We start from the raw sequence: 19,608 nt of genomic DNA on the forward strand, positions 1-19,608 counted from the left end.
TTCTAGGCTTCAGATTCCTACTGTATAAAATGGAGTTGATAATATTCACCTTTCTTGCTGGCGCCGCGACTCACTAGGCTAATCCTCCGCCTTGCGGCGCCAGCACACCGGGTTCTAGTCCCGGTCAGGGCGCCGGATTCTGTCCCGGTTGCCCCTCTTCCAGGCCAGCTCTCTGCTGTGGCCAGGGAGTGCAGTGGAGGATGGCCCAGGTGCTTGGGCCCTGCACCCCATGGGAGACCAGGAGAGACACCTGGCTCCTGCCATCGGATCAGCGTGGTGCGCTGGCTGCAGATGCCATTGGAGGGTGAAACAACGGTATAAGGAAGACCTTTCTCTCTGTCTCTCTCTCTCACTGTCCACTCTGCCTGTCAAAAAAAAAAAAAATCACCTTTCTCCTTCATGATAGTAGTGAGGAAAATAAAGAGAAATAACGTGTGTTCTCATTACACTCACCTCTCTTTTCTTTCTTCAGTACAAGTACAAGGAAGGCTACCGCAAGCAGCTCGGCCACCACATTGGAGCCCGGAACATCAAGGATGACCCCAAGATGATGTGGTCCATGCACGTGGCCAAGATCCAGAGTGACAGGGAGTACAAGAAGGACTTTGAGAAGTGGAAGACCAAGTTCAGCAGCCCAGTGGACATGCTGGGGGTGGTGCTGGCCAAGAAGTGCCAGATCCTTGTAAGCGACATAGACTACAAGCATCCCCTTCACGAATGGATCTGCCTGCCTGACCAGAATGACGTGATTCAGGCCCGGAAGGCCTACGACCTGCAGAGTGATGTGAGTGGCTCTACTAACCTTCAGGCGCATTCTGAAAGGCTTAAAAAAGGAAGTTCGAAGTTTTTTGTGCTCTGAAACTTTTGGTAGGCCAGTAGAATTCATAGATACCTTCTCAGACAACGTTATAAAATGCATAGAATAAATATATTGGCTTTAAAGAAATTAACCATGGGCCAGCGCCGCGGCTCAATAGGCTAATCCTCTGCCTGCAGCGCCAGCACACCAGGTTCTAGTCCCAGTCTGGGCGCCGGATTCTGTCCCGGTCGTTCCTCCTCCAGTCCACCTCTCTGCTGTGGCCCGAGAGTGCAGTGGAGGATGGCCCAAATGCTTGGGTCCTGCACCCACATGGGAGACCAGGAGAAGCACCTTGCTCCAGGCTTCGGATCAGCGCAGTGTGCCAGCCGCAGCGCGCCGGCCGCAGTGGCCATTAGAGGGTGAACCAACGGCAAAGGAAGACCTTTCTCTCTGTCTCTCTCTCTCACTGTCCACTCTGCCTGTCAAAAAGAAAGAAATTAACCATGTCAAAATATGGTGATGAAAATATGAAGCCAAATATGTAATGTGATGCTTTTGCTTTTTCATCAACACATTAGACAAAAATACTTACTGTGAGTGTAGTAACTAGCTATGGGTATAATATCTACTTTAATTTCCAAGAGTGATTAGCATAAATATTTCAAAATATCGGCAACAACTCTCATAGTAGATGAAGATATTTGTAATTTCTATTGCTGAAAAAATCATGTGTGTTAATACTGCTATAATCTATTGTGTATACTTATAATGAAATGAAATGCTGTATTTCAGTTAGAAGTTAATGAAAATAAGGATGTTTTCATTGATACCACGTTAAGTATACTTGGTTTAAGACAACCTAAATTTCCTGATAAATTATTACATTATCCTTTTGCTGACTAGTTAACTTACAGAAGTATTGATTATAACTTGTAGATGAAAGGTTAAGAATAAACTATACGTATTTTGGAAATTTTTCTAAGAAACTGAAAGCAATAACTTCCTAAAAATATATTGGACATTTTTGTTGTCAGCCAGTTGATTGTCTTTTGTAGACTCAAATCTCACTTGTATAGTAACTCCTTGTTTTGATCAGGTTCTAACTAAATTGTCCCTTAAGAAAGAATAATAAAAGTAGTAGCATTGTTAAAAAAAATTCCCAGAAGCCATGAAAACAAATAATAATATTATTATTATGAGAAAAATTTTCCTATAGCCAATTATTTTTAATGCAAAGCAAAAAAAAGGATAAAATGTTTTTTCTAAACTGGAATTTGAACACAAGAAAAGGGACTGAGGATGAGATAATTAAGATTAAAATACATGTACCCTTCTAGTCACAAGAATGTACAGAGAATTGTGAAAACAAAGATGCCATTTTTGTTGTCTCCAGAAAATAGGAACTCAAGAAGTGGTCAGCCAGTAGTGTTTATGCCTTCTTTACATCGTACAACTGGCTGGTATTCCCATACAAGGAGGTGTAGGCAGTCATATCAGAGAATAAACACTGTTTCAGGAGACAGGCATTCCATAAAGTAGTTTTGTGTCATTGAAATTGCTTGTTATTAAAAAGACATTATAGTCTTTCAGACAATGCATATTGACTGCCCTCTATGGCAAAGCATTTGAGTAGCCATTATGGACAACATAGGCACTCCTGTGTGTCTTAGAAATTTACACAGATAAAATTCAGAATTATATGTCATCTGTATACTTTAGGTACCAGGCTGCCTAGGTAATGTCTATAAATATTTGGCATTATCTCATTTTCAGGCTGTTTACAAGGCTGATCTTGAGTGGCTCAGAGGCATTGGCTGGGTTCCCATTGGCTCTGTAGAGGTTGAGAAGGTGAAACGAGCCGGAGAAATCCTGAGTGACAGGAAGTATCGCCAGCCTGCAGACAAGCTCAAATTCACAAGCATTACAGACACCCCAGAAATTGTTCTGGCCAAGAGTAATGCCCTGACAATGAGCAAGGTGAGTCTCCCATGGCCAGGGTTGTACCTTTCACAGCCTGACTCATAAAGTGGAACGTGCTCTGAGGAAAAGGCCTGATCCACCTGTAGGCATCCAGCAGGACATCTGCTTGGACCGGGGTGTCCTCTGTGCTCTTCCCGACATGTGCTCCCCCATTCCTGCATGCACATGGAAGCCTGGGATTTCCTTGGAGTAATGCACACACCCTCCTGAGCTATGACCTGAATACATCACAAATGCTTTACCTGCACCTTCTCCCTGACAGAGCAGACCTTCTGTTCTTTGTCCAACCATTAAGGAACATAAGCCATTTAGTACTTCATTCTGAAGACTGGGAAACATGCAGTGTTTGATAGCAATGCCGGGACAAGCTCAGATTAGCTGCTTGGTTTGCTCTTCCACCATAGGCTGTGGAAATCCACTTCTAAATGTGAGCTGCATGGCCGGCACCGCGGCTCAATAGTCTAATCCTCCGCCTGCGGCACCAGCACCCTGGGTTCTAGTCCCGGTTGGAGCTCCAGATTCTGTCCCGGTTGCCCCTCTTCCAGGCCAGCTCTCTGCTATGGCCCGGGAGTGCAGTGGAGGATGGCCCAAGTCCTTGGGCCCTGCACCCCATGGGAGACCAGGAGAAGCACCTGGCTCCTGCCTTCGGATCAGCGCAATGCGCTGGCCGCAGTGCACCGGCCTCAGCAGCCATTGGAGGGTGAACCAACGGCAAAGGAAGACCTTTCTCTCTGTCTCTCTCTCTCACTGTCCACTCTGCCTGTCAAAAAAAAAAATTAAAAAATTAAAAATGTGAGCTGCTATCTCCATTTTCAGTTTAATTAAATGATCGTTTCTTTCCTGCAGAGTTCTAACAGTCTGTCTGTGCCTCATCCAGCAGGTACACCCTTAATCCTCATATTTTAGGTTGAATTGAAGTTAACTGGGTTCTCCTGCACCTACCTGGACACCTTCAAATTATTCATTGTGAGAGCAACTGTTCAGCTCGGAATATGAAATTGGCTCTCAGAAAACTCCAGAGTATGGAGTAGAAAGCTTTAGAAACTGTGTTTTATACCATGCATGTCACAGCAACACATTAATAACAATTGAATATAGTACAGAAATTCTTGAGTACTTACTATGACTCAGCCATTTTACATATATTGTGGTTAATCTTCAAAAAATACTCAATAGAAAGATAGGATTATCCCTAAGAAATGAGGTGTGGGAGGAGTTGTATACTTTTCTCATGATCATACAGCTTTGAAAAAAGTGTAGCTGTGTTTGACCTTGGGATTCTGAAGTCTGGAGATTTCTACAGTATCACAGTCTGTAAACAATCTCTGTCTTGGGAGGTCCTACAAGTAAGCTTGCGATTCACTGGAAGAAAATAGTAACTGAGATCCTTCTATTGCTTCATATTAGCTAGGAAACCATCATACACCTGTTTAAATGTTGTCATATTTTATTCTACCTTTTTGCTCCCCTCACTTCCAAAAAGCCTTAAGAGGATCTGCTTTATAGTTAAATGTGAGTTACATTTGATAATAACTGTAATGTTAGTGGCCTTAACAAAAGATTTTATACCTGCCTCTCCTTCCCTCCTCCCACAGCATTTATACACAGAAGCTTGGGATGCTGACAAAACCTCTATCCATGTGATGCCAGACACCCCGGAAATCTTGTTGGCCAAGAGCAATTCTGCCAATATCAGCCAAGTAAGAGATTACCTGATTGTCATTTTAAGTCTTTTTAGAAATAGTTCAAATGCTTTTTCCCAGCTTAACATTTCTGTTTTGAAACTGACCTATTAGCTTTCTAAAACGCATTTATTTTCTGTTGTGTATTGTCATCCACCTAGAAACTTTACACCAAGGGATGGGATGAGTCAAAGATGAAGGACTACGACCTAAAAGCAGATGCTATTCCCATCAAAAGTGCCAAGGCCTCCAGGGACATCGCCAGTGATGTGAGTGCCTTCCATGGAACTCCTCTTGGTCTCCACCGTGCTGAACAATGCATGGCGTGGTTGGTAGACCACACTTTGTGATTGCTTCCATGTATATTTCCCTACTCTCACTTCTTGCTTTCCAAGTCCAACCCATGATTGTCACAGAAAAGTAAAATACATTTTAGAATTAGAATTTCTGCAGGGAAAGGTGTCTCTAAGGTAGATACATGATTTCATGACAGTTATTTTTATGCCATAAATTGCTAATATAAAAGTATTCAGAGATGTCAAATATTTAAAGTGTGAACTTCTTACTTCTAGTTGTCTTTAATTGTCAGCATAAGCATGGTCCTAAAACTGGATTTCTAACACTGTATTTATGGCATTTTAGTACAAATACAAAGAAGCATACGAGAAACAGAAGGGCCACCACATTGGAGCTCAGAGCATTGAAGATGATCCCAAGATCATGTGTGCCATCCATGCGGGGAAGATTCAAAGTGAAAGGGAGTACAAGAAGGAATTCCAGAAGTGGAAGACCAAATTCACTAGTCCAGTGGACATGTTAGGCATCGTGCTGGCCAAAACATGTCAGACTCTGGTCAGTGATGTTGATTATCGCAATTACCTGCATAACTGGACATGCTTGCCAGATCAAAATGACATTATCCAAGCAAAGAAGGCCTACGAACTGCAAAGTGATGTAAGTCACATGAACTCTGGGGAAGGGAGGTTGGGAAGACAAAGGTCTGTTAAGAGTTCAGTCAGTGCCTTTGTGGACAGACCACAGGTTGTATGCTATACAACCCTAGAAGGGGGCAGGGCATTCACATTGTTTAACACAAACCCTATATTTAGGAGTTAAGTCCCAGGACACAGAAAATAGAGGTCACATCCTTTATTCCCTAGACTAGATTCAAAACTAATTTTTTTAAGATTTATTTATTTATTCATTTGAAAAGCAGAGTTACAGAGAGGCAGAGGCAGATGCAAAGGGGGGGGGGGGGTGTCCTCCATCTACTGGTTCACTCCCCAGATGGCTGCAACAGGCAGAATTGTGCTGATCCGAAGCCAGGAGCTTCTTTTGGGTCTCCCATGCGGATGCAGGGACCCAAGGACTTGGGCCATCTTCTACTATGTTGCCAGGCCATAGCAGAGAGCTGAATGGAAAATGGAGCAGCAGAGACTCAAACTAGCAACAATATGGGATGTGGGCACTGCAGGTGGTGGCTTCACCCACTGTGCCACAGTGCCAGCCCCACAAACTATTTTCTTCATTGCAACTTCTGACAATGAAAATATATTTCAGATAAATGTATATCATCTGAATATTTTTAAAAGATTCATTTATTGGAAAGAATAGTAATTTTGTCTTTGAAAGAGATTGAGACAGAGAGGTCTTTCATCTGCTGGTTCACTCCCCAAATGGCTGCAACAGCCGGAGCTGAGCCAATTTGAAGCCAAGAGGCAGGAGTTTCTTCCCAATATCCCCTACTTGACCATCCTCCACTGCTTTCCCAGTAGCATTAGCAGGGAGCTGGATCAGAAGTGGAGCAGCTGAGACTCAAGCTGGAGCCCATATGGGATGCCAGTGCTGCGAGCCGGGGCTTTAACCTGCTGCACCACAGTGCTGGCCCCTATCATCTGAGTATTTTTAAAATCATTCCCACTGTTATGTTAGATCCAAAGCTGCAATAATATTTCTTTGGGTCACTTATGACAGGATTCAAACTGGTTAAGATTCAATAAAATTTCCCTTAAACAGTTTCCATGACTAATTTTTTGAAATATCAAATAATTTATCATAGAATACAGCATTATTACTATTATTACTCATGGGCAGTATTAATAATTATGCTGTTTCAAAGCACTTTTCCATGAATGTTAAAGATCCTGAATTGTGTAAGATCGCAGGTCTTAACTCGTGTGGAAGCACCATCTCCCGTGTACTGTACCTGTCAGCTAGTGGGTGGGATGGTTAACATCTGGAACAATATCTGTGTCTCACACCTTTGTAGAATGTGTATAAAGCTGACCTGGAGTGGCTGCGTGGCATTGGGTGGATGCCGGAAGGCTCCGTGGAAATGAACAGAGTGAAGGGAGCTCAGGACCTCCTGAATGAGAGACGCTACAGAACGCGACCGGAGGCCGTGAAATTCACTAGCATCGTTGACACTCCAGCAGTTGTCCTGGCAAAAGCCAATTCTCTGCAAATGAGTGAGGCAAGAACCCTCTTACAACTAAGCTTTCATCTTTCTAGATTCTGTTTTCAGATAGTGCCACCAGCTTGAGCACGCAGACTGCTCTCTTCAAAGGAGTCTAGAGATGGCAGCAACTCTCGACGCTTGCCTGGCTTAGTGAAAGTGCGTGCGAGTGGGACTCCCACAGCAGTCAATGTGCCACTCACTCGGAAGCCCTAAAGTAAAAAGTGTTCCTCCATGGCAATTCAGAGAATCAATATTTGATTCCTATTAATACTAAGACATGTAGCATCATGTTTCATGATAAATGGGCAATAATATATTAGGATTCTCTAGACAAACAGAACTGAGATACATATATGCATACAAATAGAAACACACATATGTACATGCAAAAATACTTTAAGAAGTTTGTGGGAAATGGCATCAAAAGATGTATATTTTGGTGTAAAGAATTCTGCAATCTAGGCATATTTTCATAACACACATTTTACATGAGCTTCTGAAAGTACCCTTGGCGGGGGGGCGTGTGTGAGAGAGAGAGAGAGAAAGTGGCTCATGTAAGTGTGCAGGCTGACGAGCCTAAAATTTGCAGGGTAGGCCAGCAGGCTGAAGAGCCACAAAACAGTTGTGGTTCCTGCCCGAAGGCAGGAAGCTAGGAGAATTCCTTCTTGCTTAGAAAGTCAGTCTATCCAGTTTGTCAATTGATTGGGAGAGGCCCACCCACATTACAAGGATACTTTGCTTTACTCAAAGTCTAGGGATATAAATGTTAATCTCATCTGAAAAATACATTCACAGAAACATTCAGAACAATGTTTGACCATAGATTTAAGTGCCATGGCCTAGCCAAGGTGACACACAAAATTTAGCCATCACAAACATATATAGAAGCATTTGTCCAGATAATAGAGGCTTACTATTTCAGATTCCCATTCAATTCCTGAATTAAAATAGTGTTTCCCTTCCTTCCACAGAGGCTGTATCAAGAGGCCTGGAACAAAGACAAAACCAACATCAGCATTCCTTCAGATACGCCAGTCATGCTGCAGGCCCAAATCAATGCTATGCAAATCAGCAATGTAAGAGGCATAAATATGGAATATAAAAGCTTTTATAGGATAATATCTGTCAGTTTGTGGAATAGGTTATCATGGACAAATCATCTACCGTAGAAATGTTCATAGCTTTTGATTTTACATATTTTCTATTTAGCTACCATTCCCAAAGTAAAGAAACACAAATTGTCTCTTTTAAACATCAGTTCAGATACATGCTGAGTGCCTATACTGCAGGAGTTAGGACACCTGAATGCTATTGGTATTCCTTCAATCTTGAAATCATTGAAGCCCTAGTCCATTGTCTATTGTCTTCTTAGGTCTTTTGATTGATCTTAGGACTCTCTTGATTGACATTTCAAGGCCATAATAAAGCCAAAAGAAAAGTTTTAATTACATTCAAAGGACAAGAAATGTATGATTTTTTAAAAAGGCAGAGTCAGAAAGAGAGAGAGGGAGAAAGGTCTTCTATCCACTGGTTCACTCCCCAAATGGCTGCAACAGCTGGAGTTGAGCTGATCCAAAGCCAGGAGTCTTTTCTGGGTCTCCCATGTGGTGCAGGGGCCTAAGGACTTGGACCATCTTTTGCTTTCCAGGCCACAGCAGAGAGCTGGATCAGAAGTGGAGCAGCTAGGATTCAAACTGGCACCCATGTGGAATGCCGGTACTGCAGGTAGTGGCTTTACCCACCATGCCACAGTGCCGGTCCCAAATGTATGATTTAAAAAAAAAAAAAGATTTATTTGTTTATTTGAAAATCAAACTTATGGAGAGTGAGGGTGTTACACAGATTTTTCCATCTTCACTCCCCAGATAGCCACAATGGCCAGGGTTGGGCCGGGCTAAAGCCAAGAGCCAGGAGTTTCTTCCAGGTCTTCTACATGGGTGGCAGGGGTCCAAGCACTGTGGGACATCTCCTACAGCTTTCCCAGGCACACTTGCAGAGAACTGAATTGGAAGTGGAGCAACTGGGACTCAAACCAGTGCCCATAAGGGATGCCAGCATGGCAGGAGACAGTTTTACCTGCTACACCACAATGCCAGCCCTAAAATGTATGATTTCTGTGTCACATTTCTTTATCAGAAATCTCTTGAAAGTCAAAGGGCAAAATTAGGAAAAATTCTTATCAGGTCTTATCTGAATATTGATGAGGTTTATCTGGCTTCACCATTGACTCTTAAATTCCAGAATTATGTGATAGAATACTTTCAAATGTATATTGGGCTGAATGTAAGTATTTATACATTGATACAGTTAAATGCTTCACTTTAAATTTTTTATCAGAAATATCTAGTACTCTAAACAGCCCACAATCAAAAGAACTCAGAAATGAATTCTTTTTTATTATTCTGTGTTCATTATAGTATGCCCTATTATTTATGACTATTTTGCTTATTTTCAACACTAGTAAACAAATGTGTTTTCCCTCAATAGAAACTCTACCAGAAAGATTGGGACGAGGCCAAGCAGAAAGGCTACGACATACGAGCGGATGCCATTGAAATCAAACACGCCAAAGCCTCCAGAGAAATTGCCAGTGAGGTATATACGTCCTTCTTTATTCTTGTGATTTTTCTCTTCTATAACACAAAGAGGGGGACTATTTTTCAAGAACTTTGATTTTTTTTCAAATCTATGTATACAAATGTGTTTCATTTTGTGCTAAAGAATTTATTTAAAAATACTAAAATAGGATAAAAAACATTAAGGTTACCATGGATGAAATATGTATGTAACTCTTGCAGTGGTTCTAAGTGGAAACAAACATCATTAACATGCTATACAAAGTTCTTGAGAAAAATTCAGGGACCAACACAATGTCATTTGTCTCCAAAATATTTTTTATAAGCTCTACAAATGTAAGTCACATGATGGTTTCATATATAAGTTTTAAGATTGAAACCACACATTCTGTAAGAGATTTTATACCAAAGACTGATGTATAATACTGTTATAAAACCTTTAAAATTCATGTAATACTAATTTAAAACATACAAACACCCAAAATAATTATCCTACCAAGTCTGCCCTCAAGCCCAGCTATCAGCTTTTAGCTGTCTTGTTGCCTTTCTCCGGTGCTTCTCTATTTTCTATCTCAAGTATCCACCTGTATTTTTCCTTTTTGTTGCCAGTTTTACATCTAATAACCATAGCTTATCCCACAGTATCACCTTGTACCCGATTTTTTCTCTCTCCCTTCAAACCTAACTTTCCTATGTTGTTCAAACGTAAGAGACAGACCGTCTTCCTCTGGTCTTAGGACACTCATCACAGAAAAATTCTCATCCACAGATGATGACTGTGTTGTTGTCATCTTGTGATTCAAGCCTACAACCTTTGTCTCCCTGAAACATGCTTCTCTTTTGTCTGTCTCCAAAAGTACATCCGTGACCTTCCTGTAGCTGAGGTACCTTCAGTACTCTTGGGAGATTGTCTGCTCTAATGATCCATTTGCCAGGCAACCTTGGTGATGTGGTTACCTTCACTGTGCCTTATTTTCCCTATCTGAAATACATGACTACAATAGTATCTATCTCATGGAAATCTTATAAGGGTTAACTGTGATTGTAATCCTTACTTCTCAACTAATTTTTAGTGAAAAGCTCATCTCTTAAATGTGGATCAAACTCACACATTTGAAGCTCTTTTAATGGTGTCCAGCAGAAGGTAATTTCTCAGCAAATGTTAGCTACTATGGTAGTTTTTATTATTAATCTTATTCACCTCACTATTTCCCTCCTCATTTACTCATGTCCTCCATGGAACCTCCTAAAAGAGTCCTATATAATGTCTCTAAAGAGAACTGAAATAGTCAATGAATGCCCATATTGAGCCAGTTTACATTAAGGCCACAAAAACATTCTGAAGTCACTTAAAGAAAAATCCTCCTAATGCATTGTTTTCATGTGTCTTTTTATCTGATTTTTCTCAACCTCAGTACAAATACAAAGAAGGCTACCGTAAGCAGCTGGGACACCACGTGGGTTTCCGCAGCCTGCAAGATGACCCCAAGCTGGTGTGGTCTATACATGCTGCCAAGATCCAGAGTGACAGAGAATACAAGAAGGCCTATGAGAAGTCTAAGTCCATTTACAATACACCATTGGACATGATGTCAATTGTTCAAGCCAAGAAATGCCAGGTCCTGGTTAGCGACGTTGATTATCGCAATTATCTGCACCAGTGGACGTGTCTGCCAGATCAGAATGATGTGATCCAGGCTAAGAAAGCCTACGAACTACAGAGCGATGTGCGTATATTCTCTCGGGGGCGGCGGGGGGGGGGGGGTTGCGGTTGTATGTTTAATCACAGTGTGTTCCCTGGAGGCATAATTTAAATGGTAATCGCAATAGAACCTAACATATTCTGTACAGTTTGTGGTAGAAGAGCTTTTCTCAGACATTTTCTATCTTACAGAGGCATCCTTCTTAGTAAACCTTACTGAGATGAAAATAGGTCTGTTATTCTGTGTAATTACGGAGAAAACTTCAGCCCCAGATGTTCTGACTCATTACCTTTGGTTAGATATGTAAGTTTCAGGAATAGGTGTAAGCATAAGGAAATGTTGGACTTCAAAGCTGTCTGACTCAGAAAAAGAAAGAGGTATAGGTACACATTTTTTCCCTCATTACATATACATCTAAGGATCTTTTTCTCCTAAATTCCTACAGATGTTATTCCCAAGGATACATAGAAGGCAGACTTCAAGTGGTGAGCATAGAAGCTCAACTCAGTATAAAAAACAAAATTATGTGCTAAGTCTCTGCTGATCCAACAAGTGCCACCCATGAGCCCTGTTCCAATTTCTGTAGGATACTGTGACCTTCTCCCAGAGATGTGTGCCAGAGACATAGCACCCAAACATTAACACTTAATTTTGTCCTTGAGTTTTGTGGGATTGGCTAGCCAGCTGATTTAAATAAGGGTGCTGTGTGGTTTGCAAGGATCACATTCTTGCAGGCAAATTTGATTTTCTCCCACTGTGTCTCTCATTCGTGTAGAATGTATACAAATCGGACCTGGAGTGGATGAAGGGTATTGGATGGTTGACAGAGGGTTCTGTGGATGTGATGAGAGTGAAGAATGCCCAGAATCTCCTGAATGAAAGGCTGTACCGTACAAAGCCTGAGGCTCTCAAATTCACCAGCATTGTTGATACCCCGGAAATGATCCAGGCAAAAATCAATGCTGTACAGATCAGTGAGGTAAGCTGAGTGGATGGTGTTTTCAGACCAGTGGAAGAAATCTCAGTCAAGAACTTTCAATGTGAACTGTAGTATCAGCATCAGGATCCTGAACATGTGTGTATCCAGAGAGCTTCACTGACTCTGTCAGTTAGTAGTCTATGCATACTACTTGCTTTGATACAGCTTTGGTCAGTACTGCTGTGGTGGGCACCTTCATGTACCACAGATTTGGATACCCTCTTTGATCTCATTTTGAGACACAGACTGTCATTCAGGCCCAACACTTAATATCATAAATCACAAAATTGCCGCTTATTCAATCATGAAATAGGGCAACCCCAACATTAGACATTTTGACATTATTTGGTCCAAGAAAACTAGGTTATTTGCAAGGTGAATTTACCTGCCAGATAATTAGTTGTGAAAGAATAAAAAAGGATTAATCTTATCCCCATGCTTCTGACACATTTAAAATTTATATGGTATCACATGTGAATGTATTCTTTAAAGTCATTATTGGCATTGTAAAAGAAACACAATAAAGACCAAATGTTATCTACATTTATATTAGAGAACATGCTTGGAGAACTTTTCACTTTACTTATGATTGTGTTCATGTAATAGTAGATTTCTCTACTAATCAAACGTCCCATTGTTTTTCACTTTACCAGCCATTGTACCGCGATGCCTGGGACAAAGAGAAGGCTAATGTGAATGTGCCAGCTGACACTCCGCTGATGCTGCAGTCCAAACTCAATGCTATACAGATCAGCAATGTAAGACACTACACATTGATTTGCTTTGCAGAGTGCTCTCGGCCTAACCAAACCTTTTATCAATATACTCCATAAAGAGTCTGGCAGATGGCCTTTTCCTATCATTCCTTTTATTTCTAATCTTTAAGCTAATGGGAAACATAAAATGTGTATGTATTTATAATACTGAGATGTGTATTTCTATCTTTGTTGGAAGGAAATATGCAGTGGTTTCTCTAAGAACACAGCATAAAACTTATGGATGAGGTTGATATTTAGTTCTCCTTTTTAGTGTGAACATCGTGTTGCCTTTTCCCTTTCAAAACCAAACATCTGTTTGTTTTTTAATCTGGTTTGTACATGATTTACTCTCTTCTAAATTTGCTTCTTCAAAAAAAAGTATCAGGAGAGGGCTTTACTAAAATTTGTTAAGGATCTATTTGGATCTGAGGTCAACAAGAATTCAGCTTATTTTATAAATCTTACAGCAAAATTAGTGTTTAATGTAACTGATCTAGTCTTGAGCACATTAGTAATGCTGACCCGATAGCTCCCTCTTCAGAGTGACTGTGGCATTGCAACCTCCTTTTGCAGAAACACTACCAGCAAGCTTGGGAAGACATGAAGATGACTGGTTACGACTTGCGAGCAGATGCCATTGGGATCCAGCATGCCAAGGCCTCGAGGGATATTGCCAGTGATGTAAGAGCTCCTCCTTGCCTAGCCTTAATAACCACTAGCTGGTAGACACTCAGTGAGTTTACCTTCATTCCCACAAAATTATATTCAAATAGAAGGCAGATCACTGTTTTTCAGTATGGTGTTTTAAGATCCCAGATACAAAAGCAGTTCTTACAACTTGAAGATTCACCTACACTTCTCTCTGCAATTCTTATGTATAAGCACATGTTTTTAAATTTACTTTTCAGTATCAAAGCCAGGTAATATACAAGTACTTAGAGAAATTTAATGTGTACAGAGAATTCTGTTCTTACTCAAAGTGTGGCATGCATGCTGCTGGTGGTTCTTGTGATAAGTTTATGCAACAAAGGACAACTATTTTTTAAAAGTTACATGGTTGGATAAAATGTGTGCTAGAAAAAAATACTAGTTCTTCTCAGGTAGGTTATAATTTTTAAACTAAAAATGTTAAATAAGTTTGCAACTTAAAATACATTTATATAAACAAAGAATTAATTTTATTTAAAGTAATATGAAACACAAGCAGGACTTTTTTGTGACAAAACATCTCAGGATGATACACGGTGACTAAAGTTTGGGAAACACTGGACAAGGTTAAATTGTGAGAAACTACAGAAGCATAGTTGTGGCCTTGGGAGTTCTCACAATGTTTTCACGAACAGGGATGTAGAAGACCAACAGAAATGTAAAGGAGTATAAAAGTTAGAGTGTGAAATTTAAAGAAAAATGGGATAAACAATTCTGAGATAGAATCATCTTGAGTAGGCTCTCTGGAAAAAGCGAGTTTAGAAAAACTACTCTTCCTTCTCCTTTTCACCTCTACCAGTATCTGTACAAAACTACTTATGAGAAACAGAAAGGCCATTACATCGGATGTCGCAGTGCCAAGGAAGACCCTAAACTGGTTTGGGCTGCAAAGGTGTTGAAGATGCAGAATGACAGGCTGTACAAAAAGACCTACAATGACCACAAGGCCAAGATCACCATCCCAGCAGACATGGTGTCCATCAATGCTGCCAAAGAAGGCCAGGCATTAGCAAGCAATGTGGACTATCGCCAGTACCTGCACCAGTGGTCCTGCTTCCCTGACCAGAATGACATTATCCAAGCAAGGAAGGCCTACGACCTGCAGAGCGATGTAAGTGCACCCCCTTGGGAAGGAAGTCTGCCGTGGCTTGGCCTATTTGACTTCACTGCTCTGGAGAGCACAACGCCTCCCTCCATAGGCCTTTCACTTCAGCATTTTCCAGAATGTGTGAAGCGCCTACCTTACTGCCAGATTTGTTCAGAAGGGTTTATTTTCATTGTTAAATACACGACTAGAATTTTTACGTAGATTTATTGATATGTGCAGGGTTTGTATTTTATTAAACATACGAATGTTTGTATTGAAGAAAGACAGGGCTGTCTTCATTGGAGTTATTCTCAAAGGTTAGCAGGATATGGGCAATTCATTTGTTCTCCTTAATTTGGTGTCCCTCACAACATGATGTTTCATTAATTTATCTAAGGCATTTTTAGATTTATTTATATTTTATGCACATTCAATCTTTTGGAAATAATGGACTCCATAAGGTTATTTATTTCTTGTGTAGAATGGAAACTTTCTTTTAATTACATGAATTGGTTTCCTTACACTTTCCTTACACTTTTTCATGATGAATGGGTTTTTTGGAGCAAAGTATACTCATCACTTAAAATGAAGTTGCTACATGGTGGATTTAGGCCAGTTTCTAGAGAACTGGAGTCCGTTCACATGAACCACATTTATACATGCATACCAACCAAAATCCTAAAGAACAAAGAAGGAAAACTTCAGAATCTGTATGTATATAATATTCTTTGAGAATACCTTCCTCTGAATTTTGGGTACCCGTCAACGTTTAAACACAAAAGCAGATAATGTAAATCTTTATAAAGTAGACATTTTCCAACATTTTTCATACTCTACCACCATTTTATGCTTATATCTGTATGCTATAAACTATATACTAAAATTCCATTTTTCAGCAACATGACAACTTTTTAAAGTGTTTGTTTTCATTTATTGGAAAGGTAGAATGAGAAGAGAGACAAAGATTTTCCATCTCATAGTTTCCCCCAACGCCTCCCCGAATGCCCACATCAGGGCTGGGCCAGCCTGAAGCTGAGATTCTGGAATTCCATCTAGGTCTCCCACATGAGTGGCAGAGGCCAAGCACTTGAGCCAGCTCCTGTTGCTTCCCGGGATGTATTAGCAGGAAGCTAGATTAGAAGCAGGGGAACTTGTCTTTGAACCAGCACACCCGTATTGTGTGCAGGCAACCCGATTTATGCCTGAACCCACTGCCTACTCCCATTATGACTGTTTATAAAATTAATCACTAGTATTTAATATAGAGCAATTTTAGTGGCTGAAAAAGAGTGGTTCATGATGCTATGAAAACAGAGATCAAGAAAATTCTTCAGAAAAGTGTGGATTTCTTGGGGATGTAAAGGGGGAGGAGAGCAGAGAGAGGTTCTTGCAGGATGAGCAACATATGCAAAGGGTCTGATGTGACCCACAGACTGGCAGCCAGCGTGAGCAGAGAATGCAAGGCCAAGGAAGCACACGTGCCACAAGGCTGGGACAATCGGTGCGGACTGGTGCCAACCCTCTGCCCCCCTAGTCTATGTTAAGGATTTTGATCTTTGTCCCAAGAACAATGAGAAGCCATAGGACAGGGGAAATGTTGTAACATCAAATTTGAATTATGCATTTTGGAAATATCCTTCTGCCTGTTGTGTAGCAAACTTACTTGGGAGCCCATTGTTCCTGCTTTAAAAGTCTACATCAGCTGATATGATGATTGCCTAAATATTATTTTAAAAAGTTCTTTGAAGCACACCTACTCCCATAGGGAGAGCTGCTTCTGTATCACTGTGCTTTTCAGGATGGACGTAAGCACCCAGCACAGACCCACTGCCACCAAAAAGGAAGCCAAACAGCACACTGCTGGGCCCAGGGCGAGCAGGAGAGTGTGGCCAGGGCTCTGTTGTTAATGATTATCTGCAGAAGACAATGTATGTAACACACAACCTGGTTCCTCACGTACATCTCGTCTCACACACCAACCATATTCTGCCTTGCTTTGTCTTTCATCCCAGGCCATCTATAAGGCTGACTTGGAGTGGTTGCGTGGCATTGGCTGGATGCCTGAAGGCTCCCCTGAAGTGCTGAGAGTCAAAAACGCCCAGGAGATCCTGAGTGACAATGTGTACCGGACACCTGTGGTGAATCTCAAGTACACCAGCATTGTCGACACACCTGAAGTTGTCCTTGCTAAATCCAATGCTGAAAACATTAGCATTGTAAGTCACTTTTCCTCTCTATGAAATTTGAAGTAGTGCTGTAAGTAAATAATAATTAACCTGGTCAACCATTTCTAGGATAATAATGTTGGTAATAAAAATTTTAATGAATCTTGAAGATAGCATGGTTTTGCTTTTGCTAATGAAGTTTAAACAAAAGCTCAAAGGATTAGTAAAAGTGTTAATACAGACTTCATATCAAATGTGAGTAATTTGTATGAAAAGATTTTAGAAATCTTTGCCTTCATGTGCAAAGATTTTGGGTGAGAGCTGAAAGAAAAATTAAAAGTTGTGCTCCTCGACTTGCAGAATTACAAATTGTGAAGTCATTTTATTATTTGTTCTTCCCACAGCCAAAGTACAGAGAAGTTTGGGACAAAGATAAAACTTCAATCCACATAATGCCAGATACTCCAGAAATTAATCTCGCCAGAGCAAACGCTCTTAACGTGAGCAATGTAAGTATCAGAGTAGACTCTGATTTGTTGGAAAAATCATCTGATCAGTACTGTAATTCCAGCCTCATATGATCCTGGAACTTTTCATAGCCAAGCGTGAGAAAATTGGCCGCGTGTGGGTGGGGAGGGTGCGTCATTAGTCTGTGAGCAGGAGTGAGAAGAGCAGCAGGTTCCTGGCTTGTGTCCTTGGACTGGGCCAGTTACAGTGAACCAAAGTCACAATGATGACAGGGAAAGGGGCGTAAGCAAAAACAAGATGAAAGAGAAATGAAGAGATGCAGAAAGAAGAAAGGAGTATTCGTGGCAGATTCAGACGAACTTGGGGTTTCTTGTACTCACAGATTTTCTAGGAAATTATGTTACCGAAATTGACCACAGAATAACACTGAAAGCACACAGCAGGAAGTCAAGAAGGTTATTGAACACTCTCATTTCTCCACTCCAATGCAAGTCCCCCTGATGATTTCACAGGAAAACTCTTTTAAAAGTTCAAGAAGTAGCTAAATCTCTACGGAGACTCATGAAAGACGGAAAGTCATCGCAGTAATCAAAACCTGGCAAAGATAGTTCCATAAATGAAAGCAGTAGGCTCATGATGGGAAAATTGGAAGTATTAACAAATTGGATTCAGCAGTACATTCAAATAACATGACACGCACAGCTGCTGCTCATACAGAGTCTCAAAGGGTTTCACATTCAAAAACTTAGTAATGTACTAGGACAGAAGAGGAAAATCATGTGCTTATTTTGTCAGATTTAGAAAGCGTGTCACCTTATTCAATACCCATTCTTATCCTTTTTAAAAAGATTTATTTATTTATTTGAAAGGCAGGGTTACAGAGAGAGAGAGAGGGAGGGAGGGAAGGAGATCTTCTATCCACTGGTTCACTCCCCAAATGACTGCAATGGCCAGGGCTGAGCCAGGACAAAGCCAGGAGCTTCTTCTGGGTCTCCCATGTAGGTGCAGGGTCTCAAGCACTTGGACCATCTTCTGCTTTCTCCAAGCCATTAGCAGGGAGCTGGATGGGAAGTGGTGCAGCCGGGACTTGAACCCGAACCTATATGGGATGCTGGCATTGCAGGCAGTGGCTTTACCCACTGTGCCACAGCACTGGTCCCATACTGATGCTTATATTTTATTTTAAAGAATAATATTAATAAAAATAATTAAAATTTTCTGGGCATGACAGAAACATAAATCTCAAACGGCCACTCATCCTTGGTCAGTGAGCTTCTCATTCAGTCCAGGGTTGAGAGGAGGGTGCCCAGGAAACCTTTGCAGAAGGTACTGATGGAGGAAAGTTCTCGCTGGTAATGCTGGGACTGTGGAAGATTAACAATGAGAGATGAATATTGGAAAGAAAGAGACACAACTGTCCTTGTTTGGCAAAAGAAACAATTTTAACCCTGGACAAAGCAAGTGAATCAACCAAAAAAAAATCAGTTAGTTAATAAAGAGAATTCAGTGATGCGACTGTCTACACATGTTAAGAAAGCTCAAGGAAGCACCATCGTCATGGATCACCAAGATTGCTCGCGTGTGAAAGAAGCAGGGCCTCCAAGGAATGGCTCTGCCTCAGTGCGAGTCTCCAGCTTAGCATCCTTTCAGCAGAATAATGAAGCTTTGTGGGCAAACAAGTCTCATCATGGGCCAAACTTCTCTGTCAATTCTACTGTAATGAGCCACTTGGGAAATAAGTTCCTTCAGTGTTTGGGAAGAAAATACAACTATAGAACATTGATTTTTTTTTTTTTTTTTTTTTTTTTTTGGTGGTGGTGGAGGGACTAGGATTAGTGTCATGGTGTAGTGCATTCTTAAGTGGCTGAATTGAAAGGCAGTCAGTTCTTCATTACAGAATAGACTTCTCTTCCATTCAATCCACACATTGTTGGCAGGAGAATTCTAGAAAACCTTATAAGCTCTCTTTGTGTGACAAATTTCTCAGCTGAAAAGAATCTTTTTTTTTTTTTTTTTTTTTTTTTTTTTTTTTTTTTGACAGGCAGAGTGGACAGTGAGAGAGAGAGACAGAGAGAGAAAGGTCTTCCTTTGCCGTTGGTTCACCCTCCAATGGCCGCCGCTGCAGCCGGCGCACCGCGCTGATCCTGGCAGGAGCCAGGAGCCAGGTGCTTTTCCTGGTCTCCCATGGGGTGCAGGGCCCAAGCACCTGGGCCATCCTCCACTGCACTCCCTGGCCATAGCAGAG

The 19,608-nt window shown here is 41.1% G+C and overlaps 1 protein-coding gene across 50 annotated transcripts in view; it reads left to right on the forward strand.

Annotated features, from left to right (window-relative positions):
- Positions 1-19,608, forward strand: part of NEB (nebulin) — a 217,198-nt gene that overhangs the window by 112,423 nt on the left and 85,167 nt on the right. For all 50 annotated transcript variants that reach the window (XM_089328355.1, XM_089328318.1, XM_089328323.1 and 47 more), the window contains exons 77-91: positions 473-784; positions 2,573-2,776; positions 4,375-4,479; positions 4,623-4,730; positions 5,104-5,415; positions 6,731-6,934; positions 7,891-7,995; positions 9,407-9,514; positions 10,911-11,222; positions 11,974-12,177; positions 12,831-12,935; positions 13,509-13,616; positions 14,443-14,754; positions 16,743-16,946; positions 17,300-17,404. In XM_089328355.1, the coding sequence (XP_089184481.1) occupies positions 473-784; positions 2,573-2,776; positions 4,375-4,479; positions 4,623-4,730; positions 5,104-5,415; positions 6,731-6,934; positions 7,891-7,995; positions 9,407-9,514; positions 10,911-11,222; positions 11,974-12,177; positions 12,831-12,935; positions 13,509-13,616; positions 14,443-14,754; positions 16,743-16,946; positions 17,300-17,404 (2,808 nt within the window). The remainder of the gene's footprint in view (positions 1-472; positions 785-2,572; positions 2,777-4,374; positions 4,480-4,622; positions 4,731-5,103; positions 5,416-6,730; positions 6,935-7,890; positions 7,996-9,406; positions 9,515-10,910; positions 11,223-11,973; positions 12,178-12,830; positions 12,936-13,508; positions 13,617-14,442; positions 14,755-16,742; positions 16,947-17,299; positions 17,405-19,608) is intronic.

This window comes from Oryctolagus cuniculus, chromosome 3 (assembly GCF_051225735.1).
Source record: "Oryctolagus cuniculus isolate XC-2025 breed Fujian yellow rabbit chromosome 3, ASM5122573v1, whole genome shotgun sequence".
NCBI classification, from domain to species: Eukaryota; Metazoa; Chordata; class Mammalia; order Lagomorpha; family Leporidae; genus Oryctolagus; species Oryctolagus cuniculus.